The sequence below is a fragment of the Mastigoproctus giganteus genome, chromosome 10 (genome assembly GCF_048544385.1).
Source record: "Mastigoproctus giganteus isolate SK-2022 chromosome 10, ASM4854438v1, whole genome shotgun sequence".
Lineage (NCBI taxonomy): Eukaryota > Metazoa > Arthropoda > Arachnida > Uropygi > Thelyphonidae > Mastigoproctus > Mastigoproctus giganteus.
The window spans coordinates 113,334,662-113,355,092 of record NC_143584.1 but is presented as its reverse complement, the minus strand read 5'-3'; the positions used below and the strand labels follow the sequence as shown (position 1 = coordinate 113,355,092).

General features: G+C 36.1%; 1 protein-coding gene across 1 annotated transcript in view; it reads left to right on the top strand.

Moving 5' to 3' along the window:
- Nucleotides 1–16,921, top strand: part of LOC150079228 (transmembrane and coiled-coil domain-containing protein 4-like) — a 237,891-nt gene extending 220,970 nt beyond the window's left edge. The window contains exons 13-14 of the mRNA XM_090382998.1: nucleotides 3,834–3,951; nucleotides 16,434–16,921. Coding sequence (XP_090239124.1) covers nucleotides 3,834–3,951; nucleotides 16,434–16,901 — 586 coding nt within the window. The 3' untranslated portion in view covers nucleotides 16,902–16,921. The remainder of the gene's footprint in view (nucleotides 1–3,833; nucleotides 3,952–16,433) is intronic.
- The last annotated feature ends 3,510 nt before the right edge of the window (nucleotides 16,922–20,431 follow it).

Genomic DNA, 20,431 nt, shown 5'->3' with positions numbered 1-20,431 from the left:
CTTAATTAAACTATTAGCTGAGGCTAACTACATCACCTTTCGAGACAAGGTGTACAAACAAATTTTTGGATTACCAATGGGTTTGAGCCTGAGTGGCTTAATGTCAGAGATCTATCTCTCAACGATTGAGCAGATACATTTGACACCTTTTCGTCCCCGTATCACATACTATGGGAGGTATTTAGACGATGTTCTAGTTATTACTGATAGCAGTACTATCCAAGACATTTTACATTCGTTTAATAATATTCATTCTAGACTCAAATTTACATTGGAAAGGGAAGATACGGATACTAAGTCATTAAACTTTCTAAATTTCACGCTTACCCGTGACTCGAACAAAATACAATTTAGCATCTATCGAAAACCCACAAACACCGGTATGCTTCTTCATTATAATAGCTACCACCCGTTCACCTACAAAAGATCGATTATCTTTAATCAATTTCTAAATGCCTATAAATATTCAACGACGGATTCTGCTTTGGACTCAGAAATACAAATATTAACTAGCAGATTCTTGAACAGGGGTTATCCCATTAACACAATAAATCGAATTAGGGTACAAGCTAAGGATAGGATAAAAAATACTACACCAATCAACAATAGTAATATCAAAAAATACTTTATTTCTGTCCCATATGTTGAACAGTGGCACAAACAACTTAACAGATTCTTTAAAGATACCGAATTTAAAATTATAGCTAGGCCTATACGGAAGTTGCACACTATACTGAACAATCGCTCGGTTCTTTCCGCGTTCGCAACACAAATTAATGATCTAGTATACAACATTTCTTGCGGTGATTGCGACTCGTCTTACCAGGGTTCGACGCGGTTTTCTCTTAATATTCGTGTAAATCAACACGAAGCCTCAGTTCGTGCTTCTCGTTCAGCAGCGTCAGAATTAGCCTTTCATGCCATTAACGAAAAACATACTTTTTTATTTAACGAGGCCAAAATACTTAACGTTCAACGTAATTATACGCGACTATTAATTGCAGAAACCGTTGAAATTAAATTACACGAGAATTCTGTTAATGTTTGGCGGCCATATTTGATCTCCGATGCGTGGACCTTTACGCGCATGCGCGAAGACATATAATCACTATTTAAGTTGCAGGTTTAGCCTGATTCGGTAATTTTCATTCCTGTGATCACGACAGTCGGTCGAAAAGCATTGTCAGCTTCAGGAAGGAAAATCGTTTTGAATATTTTCGTTAGATTCTTTTAATTGCGTTAATTTGAATTTTAATTGTTTTGAATTGTGTTAAATTGATTATTTAATTATTTATATTTTACTTTAATTATATAATTATTTATATTTTACTTTAATGTACCGGTAAGTTGTCGATTTTTTCGTTTTTTCCGTTTTAATTTCTGGAGGGTATCATACGGAAGTGTTCCACGTACTATATTGAGGTAAACTCCTCTTATTAATTTACTAACAAATCTTCATGTACAACACTTGCAGCATGTTTCCATATTTTTTTTAGGAATTCTGTCACTTTGGAAGCAGATGTGATCTACAATTTGAGGAATTAAACTAACTGATAATCCCATTGTATAGAAAGTCAAGAAAAGCGTAAGTTTAAAAGAGCAAAAACTTGGATTAGACTTCTTCTAGTATAAAGTCATCCAAGTCACAGAGTTCGAGACTTTTGAATGAACATTTAACTATGGGTACCAGTTAAAATATAGGAATCCTAGAGAAGAATAAGACCAAGTTTAGACTTTTGCTGTTCCTTACGTGCCTATATTAAAAAAATGTTAATTTTGGAATTTTAAGTATAAGATGTATTTAATTTTGAAAATATATTAAAAAAAAAAACTATCATACTCTATCCTATATTTGATTTCCTCACATCAAGGTTTATCCCCTTTATGCACAAGCCTTAGGTATTTGTGTTCTTCACTTTTTGTAATTACTTCCCTACTGCTGCTATAAAGATTAATGGGATAAATAAATATTATTATTATTATTATTATTGAGAAAAAAAAAAAAAAAGGTTGGGAGATGTTGTTCATTGAATATAATAAAATAAATGAAATATAGTATATGTAAATGGACTAACTATATAATATCAGTGTAGATACACCATAGTTTACCCATAAATTTAAACTAGTATGTAGTGTAAAAGGTATCGTTTTAATTGTATCTCATATTGTGGCTGCCTTCGCAACAAGATATCAGGTATTGCACTACTTTGAATAAGTAGTTTCTCTAGTAGAGAAGACTGCTGTTATTTATTCTCTGTGGATACCATCACCCAGACAACATGGTTTGAAATATGGTATGGGATAAAGATCTCTGTTATCCTCATACTATCCCTATTAGACTTAGGAAAGCAAAAATGATGTAGGAAGGTGATAGTAGAAGAGGAAGAAATGGTGTCGAAGGAAGAAAGGGGCAGTTACTCCTTCAACTCACACTAGTCAAAAGCTCATAAATTCCTCAAACAGGCAACACTTCCCTAGTAGAAAAGATTGTTGTTACCTGTTCTTGGAAATTCTATGGCCATCAGGCCAAAGGTGATAGTAGGAGAGGAAGAAATGGCATTGAAGGAAGAAAGGGACAGTTGTTACTCCTTCAACTCACACTACTCAAAAGTTCATAAATTCCTCGAATAAGCACTGCTTCCCCAGTAAAGAAGATTGTTGTTACCTATTCTCAAGGCGCCTCAGTAGCCAGGTGGGAAGGAGCAGCAGTGCATAGCACACGCTTCTTGATTAGACCGGGGTTCGAGCCCGTCACCACCAAATACGGAGAATGCGGAAAGGTCAGGGAATGACCACCGCATATCCCGGAGCAATATGGCCTTAGTTGCTAATGCTCCTAAAAACCAAATAACAAACAAACCTATTCTCAAAGTCTGTGGCCATCCGCCCTCCCATATGGCACCGTTTTGGAGCTTATTGACTTATCAGTGGGTGGGCAAGTACCCTGGTAATGCAACATGCCATCACAGTTGCGAAGTGATTCCACAGTATGAAGAGATACCAAATGGTCCAGATAATATATTTAAAGATGAAATGCACAAGGCATAATTAAATATGGATTTTAAGTAATTAACTATATTGGTGTATATACACCATGTTTACCCATAAATTTAAACTACATATGTAGTGTAAAAGACATCATTTTAATTGTATCTCATATTGTGGCTTTCTCTACTAGAGAAGTGCTACTTATTCAAAGTAGTGCAATACCTGGTATCTCGTTGTGAAGGCGGCCACAATATGAGATACAATTAAAACAATGCCTTTTACACTACATACATAGTTTAAATTTATGGGTAAACTATGGTGTATCTACACCAATATTATATAGTTAATTACTTAAAACCCATATATAATTATGCCTTGTGCATTCATCTTTAAGTAAATGGACTAAAAATGAATAGTATAAACATGGAAAGTTGAGGTATTTTGTTTCCAATAAAATCAAATATTTGCTCTATATTATATTTACTATTCATAGTTGTCCTGGAAAGGTGGTGAGCTGCTGTTTCCGGTATTTTGTCAGTGTTCATTTTTAATTTGCAAATAAGTTATTTTTATATTTCTTCGTTATCAAAGGAACATAACACTCTTAACATTTAAAGTTGAACAGAGTAATAGAGGAAGTTAATTTTAGTTAGAGCATTCACTCTACTCCAGGGGAATGGGCATGCATGGTATTGTAAATTTAAAACTGATGCAAAATACTTAATTCTTTAGTTCATTGTGTATTAGTAATTAAGCTAAAGGAACAGCTGTGTTGCTTGACTGAATAAATAACTTTTATTTAGTTTATTTTAAAATTTCGTATTATCTCTTTTTTTTTTGTTCAGAGGTGACTGGTTGTTAAAGTTTTTATACCGTACATCTTCAGCTACACTAAATATTGCTGGCCTTCAGCCAATCAAGTGGGAAAACAGAAGAATGTGTAATGTAGATCTTAGTGATGTGGTAAGTGCTTGGCAAATATGTAATTATTAAAATTAAAGTGATTTATACTTTAATATTATATAGGATATAAAATTTATCACCATCTTCAGATGAAAATGATGAATTATTTTTTTTTTTTTTTTTTTTTTTTTGGTAGTTGTTGGCGCATAGGCATCTGTGGCCATAATGCACCTCCCAAGGTTTTTGCAGTACTTTGATCCAAGCCCGAGGCGGGAATCGAACCCGCGACCTGTGGGTTGCCAGGCAAGCACTTTGCCCACCCGGCTAGCCCGGTCGGCATGATGAATTATGATAACTTTATTTTCATCAATGAACTGCTAAGTGTAGTATTTTGTTATTTACAATAGAATATTACAATTTATATAATTTTGAGTTCTCATGTTAGTTAGGTCTGACATTGTTCAAGTTAGAAGTGGAAAGCTGGTTCCCTATGTAATATTACATTTCAGTCCCCAAAATCTGAACATTGGCAGCGCATAGCACCATGCTTCTGCTTCCTCCTCATTACTTCATTCTATATTGGATTACATTTATTTTCATATTGGATTCTATAACTGTTCTGTTTTATTGAAGATGACCCTCAACCTCTGTGCACGCACGCACACACACACACACACACATGCAACCAGAGGTATGGTGCCTCCGTAGCCTGGTGGGAAGGAGCAGCAGTGCGTAGCACACGCTTCTTGATTAGACTGGGGTTCGAGCCCGTCACCACCAAATACGGAGCATGCGGAAAGGTCAGGGAATGACCACCGCACCGGAGCAATATGGCCTTAGTTGCTAATGCTCCTAAAAACCAAATAACAACAACAACAGCAACCAGAGGTTGAGGATCAGAACCACTTATGATGTATCACTTCAAGGTCAGTGTCGCATTAGAACTTTAGTTCCACTTCACATGACCTTTGTTGATCTTCTCATTGTAGTTGTCATGCACTATTATTCATTCTGGTACCATACAGGCTTGCCAGTCTAATTTTTCCTCATGTTACTTGTATTTTATTATATTACACACACACACACACAATCTTATACATCAACACTAATGATGACAAACAAAATCACACAATTGCAGAGAGATAATGTCATGTGAGAATAACAAGTAAACATGGATTCCATCTTCAGTTGCATCCCCCTACTGCGAACAAAAAACATTACACTACTATCTGCAGCACAAAAGTTGCTAAAGTATATTGATTCCACACTGTTCCAAAAGAATATGTGAAGTTATATGCTTGCAATGAATGTTACGCAATCCTAATCATAGGGATACAAAGATAGGCATTTAGACAGTATCTATAGACACAGCTAAGAGAAATAATGTGTAAGTGGTTTCAAAACATTACATAGTAGCACCCTTCCCTCCCCCCAACTTAGCAAAGATTTCTTCATATATTCCTACCCCCCCCAACACACACCATCTTTTGGATGCTGCCATGATAAGCTTTCCTTTACACATAAACATCTCAACACTTTCTTTGCCTACTTTCAGTTATTTCATTTACCCATATCTTCTAGGTATATGTTCAGCCTTCATTTTTAAAATCAGCACATTTAAAATTTTCAGATTTTAGGGGTTTTTTTCACATTTCAGATAATTTTTTTTTTTTTTCCCCACATCATTTCACATTAAATTTGAAATTTCTCTTTCATTTTCAAGGAATACAGGGTTGTAAACCTTTTCAACAAGCCACATAGAAATTTTTTATCCACTGGCACAAATTAAATTTATAATACAGGAACCATCTCTCAGCAACACTGCATAATAACTATCTACCTCTGCACTGTTTAAGCAGCAAGACCTAATTCTGTGCAATAGATGACAAACTTTGTCCTGCTTCGTACTTCTTAATTAATATTCTTCATTTCTAAATCAATTTTGTTTCGTTTCATAGCACTGCCAGCACTTGCACTTTGCGTTGGTCCCTTTCCCTTCACCATTGTAATAAGTAAATAGGAATGAAGAGAAGATTCTGAAAATTTATTTATTTTTTATATGATTGAAGATTTCAGTGAAGGGGAACTCATTTCACCACAATACAGTAATATAAAAACCCACAGAATTGCAGTTATCGGTATTATCACAAATGCAATAAGATTCGTTTATAATAGATTGCGCTAACAGAAAGGCCCAATAAACCGGAAAGTGCAAATTGTTTTATGGTAGTGACCTCCAGAAATGTTTTGGAAAAATATCACAAAGGCATTAAAAATTGATTCTTATAACGAAACAAATGACAATGATGAAAGTGTAGTGCAGTTTCCATTATAAAAATGACCTTTTAGAGAGTTGTTGTTATGGTGGTGGTGGTGTTTTCTGGTGCAAGGGCAACTTAGGGCATATTGCACCTCCCAAATCAATTGACTTTACATATAGGAACTGAATGTACAGCAGTTAAAAACAATCATACATATGAATTTGTTTTAAATAAAGAAATAATTCAGAGAGATTTGCTTCTTTACCTATGATGCTATTGAGAGACAGAGGTTGTTGCAGATCTGAGATGAAACTAAAAGCCATTCGTCGGGCATTGTTAAACAAGCTACATTCGACAAGTATATGTTTTACTGTAAGTGGCTGCGAGCAGTTTGCACATTGAGGAGGATCATTCCCTGTAAGCAGATAGAGATGTGTGAGGTGAGTGTGACTTATTTGGATTCTGGCTAAGATTACTTCTTTTCTATTTTTACGAAGGCTAGAAGTCCATAATTGTGGTTCACATTTTATTTGAAATAGTTTGTTATTTGTTTGCATTTTCCACAGAAGTGTCCATTGTTCCATGCACGTTCTCTGTATTTTGTGTCTATAATCAGGATATGGGACTAGATCATTTGTTGAGGCTATATTGGAAGGATGCTTTGCAACAGCATCATCTGCACATTCATTTCCTGGTATACCACTGTGGCCAGGGATCCAAGAAAAGATAACAGTTTGTTGATGATCATGAAACTGCATCAGCTTATGTCTTATGAGTTTTAATAAAGGATTGTTAGGTGAGGAAATGCCTTTCAAAACTAAAATAGCACTTTGTGAATCAGTATATATTACACTTTTATTTATTGACATCAGTGAGATATTTTTCAGAGCAAGCTCAGCGGTATAACTGCTACATTCGACTGGAAGTGAAAACGAGATAATTGAATTAGGGAAGACAGCAGCTGCACCCACTTGATTGTCAGACTTTGAACCATCAGTATAGATCTTGGTGAATTCGGGGTACTTTTGTGTATGAGCATAATCTTTGCTATGGAACTTTTACCCCATTGCTCAAGGTATTCGTGAAAAGAAAGTGTGAAGGTAGACCACGGGGGATCTGGATCTTTTGATTCTCTGAGGATATTATCAAATTGGATGTTCCAGCTTTCTGCTAGAATCTGCAGTCTGATACCAGCAGGCTGAATTGTTCTGGGTTTATTTGTATAGTGGGTTTTCCACAGAGGATCATGCAGGAGTGACCAAACAGGATGAGTAGGCAGGCTTTTAATTTTAGCTGAGTAATTCATCAGCAACATTTTTCTTCTGATGCTAAGTGGAGGTTCATGAGCCTCAATGTAAATGAACTGGTGATGGTCTGTGTGCACCTAGGGCTATCCTAAGAGACAAATGTTGGATGGGCGCAAGATGCACTAAGGTGCTTTCCCTAGCTGAGTCATAAACAGGTGCTCCGTAGTCTAGCCGAAATCTAATTAGGGACTTATATAAGTGGAGCAGGGTATAGCGATCTGCACCCCAAGATGTACTGGAGATTACCCGGAGTATATTCATTTTCTTTGCGCAAGTGGTTCTTAGATATTTTACGTGCTCCTGGAAATTTAATTTCTTATCAAAAATTACCCCTTGGTATAGGGTGATTGGCCAAGTGCAACTCAGACTCAGGATGCATTCTGTGCTTTGTGCAGAAATGTATGGCTGTATATTTGTGGCTTGACAGTCTGTATCCATTTTGTGCCATCCATAATTCAATGTTGTTTATGGATATTTGTAGATGCCTCTCAATATAGTTCATATTCTGGGAATGGCAGGATATGGTAAGGTCATCCGCATAGAGATACGAGTCAACGGTGTTTGGAATGCAGTTTGTGATATTGTTTATTCGTAGTGAGAACAGAGTGGCACTAAGAACAGAGCCCTGTGGGACTCCTTCTTCTTGTATATATGTTTGAGATAGAACCTGCCAGTACTTAACTTGGAAAGACCCATATCAAAGAAAGCTTTGAATAAAAAATGGTACGTGCCCTCTCATATGAATAGAATGTAGGATGCCGTATCGCCATGTGGTATCAAAAGCCTTCTCTATATCAAGGCATATCATGACAAGATGTTGATTTCTAATGAATGCATTCCTTATGATTAATTCAGCTTTTGTCATGAGGTCTAGGGAAGATCTATTCTTTCGAAAACCAAACTGATTATTACTGATTATGTTTCTGGATTCAAGATACCATGTGAGACGATGGTGAACCATTTTTTCCAGTCTTACTCAAGCAGCTGGTAAGAGAAATTGGTCTATAATTGTGTGGAATCGAGTGATCTTTTCCAGGTTTCGGTATAGCTATTATATAAGAATGTCGCCAGGAGGTTGGGAATATATGTTCTGAGAATATCCGATTGTAAAGTTTAAGCAATAAAAATAGTGATTTCTTATTGAGATGTTGAAGCATTATATAGTAAATTCCATCAGGGCCAGGAGCACTGCTTCTTGAGGTATATATAGCTTCTTTAAGTTCAGATAGGGTAAATGGCATGTAGCTTTGAACTTCAGTTTCCTTTTCTCAGTTTTGGCTTTAATTTTTTGGAAAGACTGTTGATATGCGCTTGAGACAGATAATTCACAGAACACAGTTCCTAAGGCATTGGCAATCTCTCCAGGAGAGGAGATCTCCTTCCCATTCCAGTTAATAATAGGAGATGTCTTCTTCATTGAAATCTTTCCTGATTTCTGCCCAAACACAGTCAATCCATTCATTTGCTATTATTGGATTTGCATGAGATCGAGATTCTCCACTAATTTTTGCATAAATGTTTTGTAGGTTTTTAAATCAATCCAGCCAACTGTTGTGAGGCTCCGGGTGCCAAGCGAATTCGAGGTCAAGCGATTTTTCTGCGATATATAGAGTGCTCATCAAAAGCGATTAAAGTTTTTTCTAATTTCATACGTTTCTATTAGCAGCTTTATTTCTATATCGTTCTACACTTAAAAGCCACAAGTTAGAACAGAGAAAGGAAACTCACCTTTCTTTATTTATCCATATATTTCTATTTCCACTAACGAACTAACACTTTAACCGCTTGGCCTCCTAGCGGCACTGCTCCTGCCTCCCCGTGGCAGGGCCAGAAATCTTGGCAAGTAAGACCACTTGCCAAGGGCTAAAAGGAGCAAACATGGCTAACACAGACCATCAGGATATTGAGAACGAAAATCCAAAGAGATAAAAGACTGATCGGATGGAGCAACCTTGCCCATCGTTCTTAATTATCCACTCTCTTACTAGTCAGCCCATTAATAAATTGTCTCTGTTTGTCATACAAAAACATCTGGAGGGTATTGCAGGATCTCCCAAGACGGTGAAGAGACTGCAATCAGGAGACTTACTAGTAGAAACCACCAACCACAGACATTCCGAGAAGCTGTTACAACTGACAAGCTTTGCTGGCATTCCAGTTAAAATATCTCCACACACACAACCCTAAATTCATCTAAGGGTGTGATATCCAGTTGGGACTTATTAAACGTTACCGAGGAAGAAATAACCGAAGAGCTGCAGGGACAACACGTAATTGAAGCAAGACGAATAATGATTAAAAAAGATAATGAACTCACACCTACAAGAAATATTATTCTCACCTTCAATACATCCAACTTACCCTCCTCTGTAAAAGCAGGTTATTTATTTTGCCGCATCCGACCTTACATTCCAAACCTTTAAGATGTTACAAATGCCAAAAGTATGGCCACTCACAAACTATATGCAGAGGAGTTCCTGTCTGCCCTAATTGTGGATCTGCAGATCACATACAAAGTAACTGTACAGCTACAAAAATGACCTGCATATTCCAAGACATGCGAAAAGTGGAAAACCGAGAAAAAAATAGTAAAATACAAGGTTGAGAACAAAGTAAGTTACCCAGAAGCGAGAAAATTAGTTGCTCCAACTATAACCAAAAATATGACCTATGCCAATGCTGTAAAAAAATATCAGACAGTCTCCACTCAAACTCATGTAACAGTTCCCACTAACAAATCAATTTCTGATTGGGCTAGAAATGTTCTTTCTAAGCAACAATCCAAGTTCTCTGACCAAGCAAATAATACTCCTTTGACAATACCAGCGGCATCTTCTACTCCAGTCATGGATACCATATCTTATAGTTCAAACACAAATGTAGTAAAAAATTTTCAGGACACAACCATGGACACAGATGGCACATCCATACAGGATGATCCCCTTCTAGAAATCCATGCAGAAGAAGAAATGGACACAGGTCGACCAGTTTTCTCCAAAAAAGATAAAACTAAATTAGAGCGTCATAAGCCAATAACCTTCAAAAAACAGTCAGATACAGCTCCATCAAGTAAACACAAATAATGCCTTGTATTTTACAATGGAACTGCAGAGGCTTTCGTTGCAACACAGATTATATCCGTGATCTAATTAGCCGATATTCTCCAGTTGCCCTTTGTCTTCAGGAAACTTACCTAACCTCGCAAATTTCTCCTTCAATAAAAAATTATTGTCTTTAACGAAGAGATCGTAACACAGCAAATGCTGCCCATGGTGGTGTAGCAATCCTGATAAACTCAAAGATCCCAACTAAACATATTCCACTTCAAACTGAAATAGAAGCTGTTGCTGTTCATATAACTCTGAATATTTCAATAACAGTTGTTTCAATATACCTACCACCAAACCATACTTATTGTTTAAAAGATCTTGAAGATCTATTCATACAGATACCTCCACCTCTCTGTATATTAGGGGATTTTAATGGGCACCACCCCTTATGGGGCGATCCTAAACTAGACACACGTGGTCGACTCGTTGAAAGCTTTCTAGAGTCACAAAACCTCACCTTACTCAATACTGGTGCGCACACTCACATACACCTCCCAACTGGACACACCTCAGCAATAGATCTCTCAATTTGTTCTCCAATACTCTTTCCAACCATAGAGTGGTACGTTTTAAATGATCCAATGGGCAGTGACCACCTTCCAATCATATGCAATGTTTTAATGTCACAGACTCCATCATATAAGCTCCGCAGGAAATGGAAATTTGTTCGTGCAAACTGGGCAAAATTTCGATCATCAATCTCTCTTGACGAGGAAAAAATCCAGCTCCAAAATATTGATAATGTAACAGATTACATCACATCACATCTCCTAAAAGTGGCCAAGGACACAATACCATTATCAAATCCCCCTGATCGCAAGCATTATAATTATTGGTGGAATGACGAGTGCACAAAAGCAAAGAAAGCAAAAATCAAAGCCTGGAATTTATTTTGGCGATGTCCAACCACAACCAATCTCATTAATTATAAGAAGTTAAGAGCAAAAGCACGATTTGTACAAAAGCAAGCCAAGAAAGAATCCTGGACCCGTTTTGCATCGACCTTTAACAGAAACACTGATCCGAAAACTATATGGAAAAAAATTAGACAGTTATCTGGTAAGTTTCCTACTATACCTTCTCCAATCCTCTCCTGGAAAGGGCAAGATATATCCAGTTCCTTAGACATTGCTAATGCTTTGGGCAATACTTTTGCTGAAATATCAGCGGCATCAGCATATCCTACCTCATTCCAACGAATTAAAAACACTAGAGAAAAGCATGCCATAAAATTTCAAACCGCATGTACTCTTCCATATAACAAACCTCTGCAATACTTTGAACTTCTGCATGTTATTAGAACAGCCCACAGTGGTGCAGCCGGGCCAGATGGGATTTATTATGTCATGCTTCAACATCTCGATGACAAAGCTTTAAGCCTGCTTCTGGTTTTTTACAATCGTATATTCTTAGAAAATGTGTTTCCAACTTCTTGGTATCACTCTACTGTTTGGCATTCCTAAAACCTGGGAAAGATCCAACTAACCCCTATAGCTATAGACCGATCTCTCTCTCTCAAGCTGCCTGAGCAAAATCCTTGAAAAAATTGTCCACAGAAGACTCGTATGGATCATTGAGTCACAACATCTAATGAGCCATAGCCAATATGGCTTTCGTAAAAATAGGTCATGCTTGGATCTTATGGTCAAGGCTGAATTCGCCATTCGAAATGCCTATGTTAAACGTGAACATCTTGTAATGGTTTCAATAGATATCGAGAAGGCTTTTGACACTACCTGGCAGCACGGCATACTTAGTGATCTTTACTCTCTTGGTCTGCGAGGCAACCTTCCTATTTTTGTTCAGAACTTCCTACGTACTAGATCGTTTCAAGTTCAGTACCAAGATGCCCTCTCCAAAACGTTTATACAGGAAGAAGGAGTACCACAGGGATCAGTACTGAGTGCCACTTTGTTTGCTCTTAGAATAGATTCCATCACCAATCAGCTTCCAAATACAGTTGAGACCTACCTTTATGCAGATGATCTTTCCATCTCCTGCCATTCCCAAAATATGAGGTCTATTGAACGGCAGCTCCAGATATCACTTAATAAAATACAACAGTGGGCCAGCCTCAACCGATATCGACTCTCGCAGCAGAAATCAGTTGCCATCCATTTTTGTAGACAGCGCAAACTTCATCCAGATCCTGAACTTCAAATTTATAATGTCTCCATCCCGGTCACTAATAGCATCAGATTTCTAGGATTAACATTTGATAATAAGTTAAATTTTATAGACCACATTAAAAATGTATGTACTTCCTGTCTAAAAAAGTTAAATATACTCAGAGCTTTATCCTCCCAAACATGGGGCACAGATCGTACATCTCTGCTTCGGCTATATCGGGCATTAATCAGATCCCATCTTGATTATGGAGCTCCCATCTATGATTCAGCCAGATTGAGTGCATTGCGCTGGCTTGATCCAATTCAAAACAGTGCCTTGAGACTTTCATCGGTGCTTTCAGAACATCACCAGCACATAGTCTCTACATTAATGCCCATGAACCCCCACTAACTTTACGTAGGAAAACAATGTTACTGAAGTATGCTGTCAAGATACAAAGCTGTGCCATGCATCCGACTCAGTCATACCTGTTCAATCCACCATTAGAAAACCTTTTCAGAAATAAACCAAGCATAGTAAAGCCAGCTGGTCTTCGCCTTCTTGAACTGATGCAAATTTGGAATGTGTCCATCTTTTCCGTACAACAGACAACAACTTGTACTCAACCACCATGGGTTCCACCACCTATACCGACCTGTGACACTTACCTCTCTCAATGGGGAAAGAACATTTTACAAACATCAAATATCAAACAACTTCACGAAGCTCACATTCAAAGATACTTTGACTTCTCTCCAATTTATACAGACGGCTCTAAATCTAATTCAAACGTTGGAGCGGCTGCAGTGTTTCCAAATACCGTTATTTCAGCATCCTTGCCATCTCAATTCAGTATCTTCTCAGCTGAATTATATGCAATCAAACTAGCTTTACAGAATCTCTCTTCTGACTGTGCTTTAAAATCTGTTATTTACACTGATTCCCTCAGCTCAGTCTTGGCTTTATGTAACCCCTTAGATAAAGTACACCCTATTCTAGACGAAATAAAAAGCATATTACTAAAAATTGAAGAACGCCCTCAACTGGTCACCTTCTGCTGGATTCCAGCTCATTCTGGCATTTTGGGCAATGAACTGACTGATAAAGCTGCAAAAAATCCAACTAGTTTCAACTTAACTAATATCCCTGTTCCGCCATCAGATTATGCATTAAACATTCAGGCTGCATGCCTGTCAAAATGGACAACAATATGGCACTCTCAAATTAATAATAAACTTTTTCAATTTAAACATGATCCAAAAATTTGGCACTCCAGTGTTCGCACATCAAGACGAGAAGAGGTAGTCTTTCAAGGGTAAGAATAGGACATACTTACCTGACCCACCTTTATTTACTCACAGGGAACAACCCGCCACAGTGTCCACTTTGTAATGTAAATCTGAGTATTAAACACATTCTCATTGACTGCCCTTACTATGAACAAGACAGAACTTCAACCCTGCTATCACTGGTTAATCTTCGCAGACCAATAACTTTAGAGAATCTCATTGGAGATGACGCAGATATTTCGGAATTTTTCAACTTTTTAAAGCAGACTAGACTTTTTAATCAATTCTGAATTTATGAAACTTTTTCACTTCATTTCTTTTTATTATAAATGAATAGGCGCATTATAGCCAAAGCAGCTTATGCGCCATCAAACCCCCATATCAACAACCAACTGTTGTTACACACACAAAATCATCACGTCCAAATTGTTTAGCAAATTTTTTTGCTTGAGCCTTCAAGATCGGACAGTCTAATGAAAATCCAGCACTTCTTTGTGTGGTGAACCATTGAAGCAATGCTTCCTCAACATTTGTAACCTTGCTCTTTCTAATTTTTTTTTTTTTTTCCAGTTATGTTTTTTCCAGTGCCGATATGTAATCATCTTTATTCTTCCACAATGTCGATACACTCAAAGAGGACAAAGAAAACTTTTTAGACACTTCAACATTTTTTGCACAACATTCTAACTCACGAATAATTTTGACTTTTTCGTGAATCAAGAGACACCTTTTGTTAGTAGACATGTTTCCGAAGGAAGGGTTTGTTTCTAACTGATTTTACTTTAAAATGATAAAGTGATCTGCATACAAAGTTCCTAGAAGTCCTTGCAGATGATAGATACAAAGGTTGGCAGAGTTGTTAAGGACACTACTGACGCTATGCTGCTGCAACAGGATCTGGAAAGGTTGAGCAGATGGGCTGAGAGGTGGCAAATGAAGTTTAACATTGCCAAATGTAAAGTACTACATATGGGAAACAGTAACCCCAGAGCAACGTATCAACTCTGTGTTACTACACTGACAGTGGTAGAGAATGAAAAGGACCAGGGGGTAATTGTGCAGGCAGATATGAAGTTTTCCGAGCACTGCAGATGGGCTGCAAGAGTAGCTCATGGCGTCTTGTCAATGATATACAGGAATTTTTCTAGCAGGGATAAGGAGGTGATTATTCCCTCCGAGTACAGAGAAGGGCAACAAAATTGGTGAATGGAACAAAGGGTTGCTCTTATGAAGAAAGGCTTAAGTTTTGCAAATTACAGTGTCTGGAGACTAGGCACCGGCGAGGTGATCTGATAGAGGTGTATAAAGTCTTGAATGGTTTGAGCATGCTCAATGCTGATGGAATTCTTCCTCTTGCTCAGAATAATCACCTGAGAGGGCATAAATTCAAATTGAGGAAAGACAGATGTAGGATAGATGTGTGGAAATTTGCCTTTAACCAGCGGGTATTTGGTTGGGGAATAGACTTCCATCCCTTGTTGTGGAAGTTGATAGCCTAAATAAATTTAAGGCTCAGCTGGACAGGAATTTCGAATGAACGGAGGGGTGAAATGGGAGTGGGTTTTTTTTTTTTTTTTTTGGCTGATGCTGCATAAGCTTGCTTTCTTGCATCATATTCCTCTACTAATGCTAAAAAGTCCCGAAATGCATACAAAGGTCTTAGAAGTCCCGAAATAAATTTATGGTTCAGTGAACACAAGACAATCTGTAAATAGGGTAATGCGACAAGCAGAATGCCAATGCACTATTGTATTGCCTCCGTCCCCAGAGGACAAGGGTATAACCAGCCGTTAATCCGATGCAGACGGTCATAAAGCTGAGTCGCCCTTCTCATTTTCATCTATTCCAAGAATTTTTTTTTTTTTTTTTTTTTTTTTTGACTACCCAAGAAATTTAGAATGTTTGCATAGTTACCAAAATTTGTTCGGTATATCTGTGTAGTAGTACGCTCGTTACAACAGTGAGCAATGATTGTATGGGAATACATGTAAATTAAAATCATTATGGCGTTTTGCTCGTTGCAGCCATGATCTTGTTATTTCCATGCTCGTTATAACCAAGTTTGACTGTACTTATATCCCCTTGAAAGGTCACAAGTTTGCAACAATGAGGAAATTATTCATAATGTATCACAAAAACTATTCAATTCCAAAAGAATCCTATCAGGAATATTTCCCTAAGTTGCATTAGAATCAGTGTATACAGTCCCAGGGAAACTACTTCAAAGGACATCCATCCAAATAGCTGGTAAGCTTTGTCATTTCCTAAATATTAGTTCAGTTCTCAAAATGATTTGATCACACACACTTTCACAAAGGGAGTAAACATTAATTTTTAGTGAACCAAATTATTTTATATTTCATAACACATTTCAAGCATTTCATTATCATATTTAGAGTGTTAATAAGATATAAATAAAAGTCAGTGTTGTTATTGTCTTTTTTGTATTTTTGTTTTTATCCCTAGGTATCAGGACACATGGACTATGCAAACAAGATGGACATAATTTTGAAAGCTGTTGGTGTTAAAACACGAGATGATGTTGCAGATGCTGATGCAAAATTGAGAAAATCCCGTTCAGATGCTCCAGTACTTGGCTCAAAGCCATCCATTTTTTATAATAAAGAACACCAATCAAAGTCGGATAGTGATTTGCATCATTACCATACACTGGAAAATAACTATTTCTTATCACCTAGCGATAGAGAGCGATCTTTATCATTAGAAAGCATAAGGAGTAAATCCAGTACAAGTTCCAGCATCACAAATGCAAGTGGTTTCCAATGTAATTCAGATACCAGATCATCCTCAATGTTTTTTAAAGATCAGGGAACACCTGTAATTGATTCATTTTACAAAATACAGGGCGCAGGAAGCACAATTATGCTTACCACCCCTGGCTGGAACTGGAGTGCATGGGACGAAGTCAAGTAGAGGTTTTAGAGACTTCTTAAGGGGGAAAAAAATTCAACCTATTAACTGCTTTATAGAATTACAGAAGTTGCTAAGAGGTGAGGTTTAAAGAAAAAAAAAATGCAGCTATTTTTAAGCTCAAATTATTCTTATTGAACATGTAATTAATATGGCATTGTTCCAAATAGTTTCCTTAGTAATCAGCTCAGTCAAAACACAATCGTACTGCTATTTTTTTCTTTCTGATTAAAAACTAAATGAATTCAAAAGTTTTTCTTCTAGCAAAGAATGTTTGAATTGAATTAGAAACCATTAAGAATTACTATCAAGACGTCAATATTTGGTTATGTTACTCTTCTTATATAAAATAAAATATTTGAACGATTATGGTATGTGCTAGACTTATGGCATCATTTGAGTGCTTTTTTTTTTTTTTTTTTTTTTTTTTTTTTTACTATATGTTTATGTTAATGCTGTTTTGTGCCCTACTCCAATGCTTTCTATGCAAACTGAATAATCACATAAAGCTGAAAAATTTTATTAATGAAGTACGAGATTTTTCTATCTATAGTAAATTAGCGTAGTGAACCAAAAATAGATAATTTAATTACATACTTTTGATCCAATATAGTATATAATTATACTATTATTGTATAGTATTACTTGTAGCAATAACTTTTGCACAAATTTTACTCATAATACTATAGTATTATGGGTAAAATTTCTGCAAAAGTTATTCTTACAAAACAGATTTAATAGTATTAAATTTTGTTGAAAAGAGGTTTCAAAGGGGGAAAAAAAAAAAAAAAAAATGGAACTATTGTTCTGTATTTCCTATGAATCTTAAATTCTTAAAACTTAAGAGTTATTATTGTAAAATGAGACTGTATAAACCAGGTTCCCCAGCATGTAGCTTGTAAACTAATATGTCTTAAGGAGTCATATCAAACATTTTCCAACTACTTTGAGTTAATACCTAATGGCATTAATTTTCTTCTAAACAGGGAGGGGGGAATCAGTTTTAGCTTTCAGTAGAAATTCAGAAAAGTGTGCAGTGTTGCCTAATACAAAAGGTTAATACAACTGGGTGGTAATTCTGAGATAAGAGAGTTTGAACTTTTAATAGCAAAAGTTTAAAGAAAATGTTTTTACCGCAAATTTTCGGTGGCAATTTTATTTTCAAAATCTATCTATGATGGCTTGCCGGATATTCTGAATTTTAAATGTGGCTTGTAGTCAACAAAAGGTTAGGTATCCCTGGTGTATATTCTGAACCAGTGCCACAATGAAAATGAATACAGACTTGGTAGGTATCAAAGTGTGATTTCTTATGAAATATATTTTAATCCCTTTGCATGGATAGAAAACTAAAAACTACTTTTTAAAATAAAGATAATTTGGCTATTGGTACGAAATGCAAAATTTAAATTCAGATCAATAAATGAAGTTGCATATCACTTCTGTGTTAAGTAAACTTATCTCCAAAGATTGATTTTAAGAATAAAATTTGTGAACATCTCCTTTTGTTTTTTTTTTATCTATGCACAGAGACAATCTTTTAACTGCAGCTTTCCTATATTTAATATCTATTGAAAATTTTCAGTGATTAACATTTCTGTTAATTACTTAGCACATCAATTCAAAATAAATTTTAAATTATTTAAATAATTATTAATAATTAATTTTTATTTAAATAAATTTTAAACTGTTGGTGAGCTGCAAGTGATAGCTTAAAAATTAGGAATTCAGAATTGTAAAATTATGCATAATTAATTAAAATATAACTGTGTCATTGTGGATCTGTAGCATTTTGTTATGGGATTTGATAAAGCTAGTAGATGAAAATCTTATTAGATATAAGGTAGATATGATTGAATTATATCAGGTAATTGGTAACACACGCAGTTAAAATGAATTTTGTAAAGTAACTCAGTTTTTGGACATGTTAACAGACATACTTCAACTGAATATCAAATTGATATTCAGTTGTTACCTGCATGCTTCATATGATTTCTATTATTATTTATTGAAATGTTTCTGATCCTTGGCTTATTAAATTATTGAGCTGGATGTATTTCGTTCATAACAAATCCATAAAAAATAAATCAAGACAAGAAAATAGCAATTGGTTTATATCCAAATTTCCAGCTTCATTTTATGCCTAAACCAAAACTTTCAGCAGTTGCAAAAATGTTATTAATCAATTGAAACTTGATTTTCAACAGGCTAAAAGTTGTAAATTTGCTTGTTGTCCAAAGGGAAAAGTCTGACCAGAACTATTGATTCTGCCCATCCATACTTTTCTTCTAACTCTTGCATCAGTGATATTGATAAATCACTTCCTACCATACCAAGTATATTCCACTCAGTACCACTTCTGCAGTATTCTGAAACAAGGATAAAGAAATTTCAGTATTAGTAGTGGCAAATGATGCCAAGTAGTCTCCAGGCCCTGATGGTATTCCATCACTTGTTCTCAAAACTTGTGTTCTGGAGCTTGCTCCTGTTTTGTGTCACCTTTTTGCACTTCCTTATTCTGCACTGTTTTACCTTCTGTGTGGAAATTTGCTCATATCCAGCCACTTCCTAAAAGGAGTGATAACTCCCTCCCTTACAGTTAGCATCCCATTATGCTTACCTCTACTCTTTACAAAGTAATGAAGAAATCCATCAACTACTAACTCTTAAACTATCTCAAAACCTATCTGATCAATGATTGCCAATATGTATTCCAGTAGTATAAATCCACTGGTGATATCTTGGCTTACTTCACTCATTTTTAGAAAAATTTGATGTAAAAATGCAATTATGAAATTGCAATCATGGAGTTGCTCTTGATGCTTACAAAGCTATTGATCATGTTTAACATGATTGTCTTCTAAACAAGTTTCCATGTTAAGGTTTGTTTTTGTTGGAATAGCTAGTTTTCTTTCCATATGCTTATTGGGTAATGGTAGATGGCTCTGTCACCTAACTTCTCAACTAATACTGGTATGCCCAAAGTTCATTTCTTTCTGCCAGTATTTTCCTCTGTATGTTAATGACCTTCCACTGATGGAAAATCCTATCCACAATTTTACAAACAATAGCAGACTACTTGTCAGTTTGAGAAACCTTGCTCTGCACAAAGAGCATCAACTTCTTGAATATCTGCTTCCAATTCCTTAAAAGTTGATATCCAGGTATCCAGTTAACTAAGTTTTTCATTTCAGTCTTTCTAAACTTAGTCCTCTTATTTCCAATGAAAAAGAATGTTTCTCCCATGTTCATCTTTGTTAATGCTTAGATTTTTTAGATTTGTTAATACCTAGCTTCTTCTGAATTGGCATCTGTCATTCCATTAGTCTATTCCAAACCAGCCCAAACACATGCGTCAACATTAATTCAAAGTCAAAATCCTGCATATTAGAGAAAACACAAGGTTCTTTAATATCCCCACGCATCCAAAGCACATTAAAACTTTGACAGTGCAGGAACCAACAGTAGGCAGTGACAATAATGTCATAAAATAGGTAGTGTTGAAGCATTTTTTTGGCTCTGTTATTCTTCTG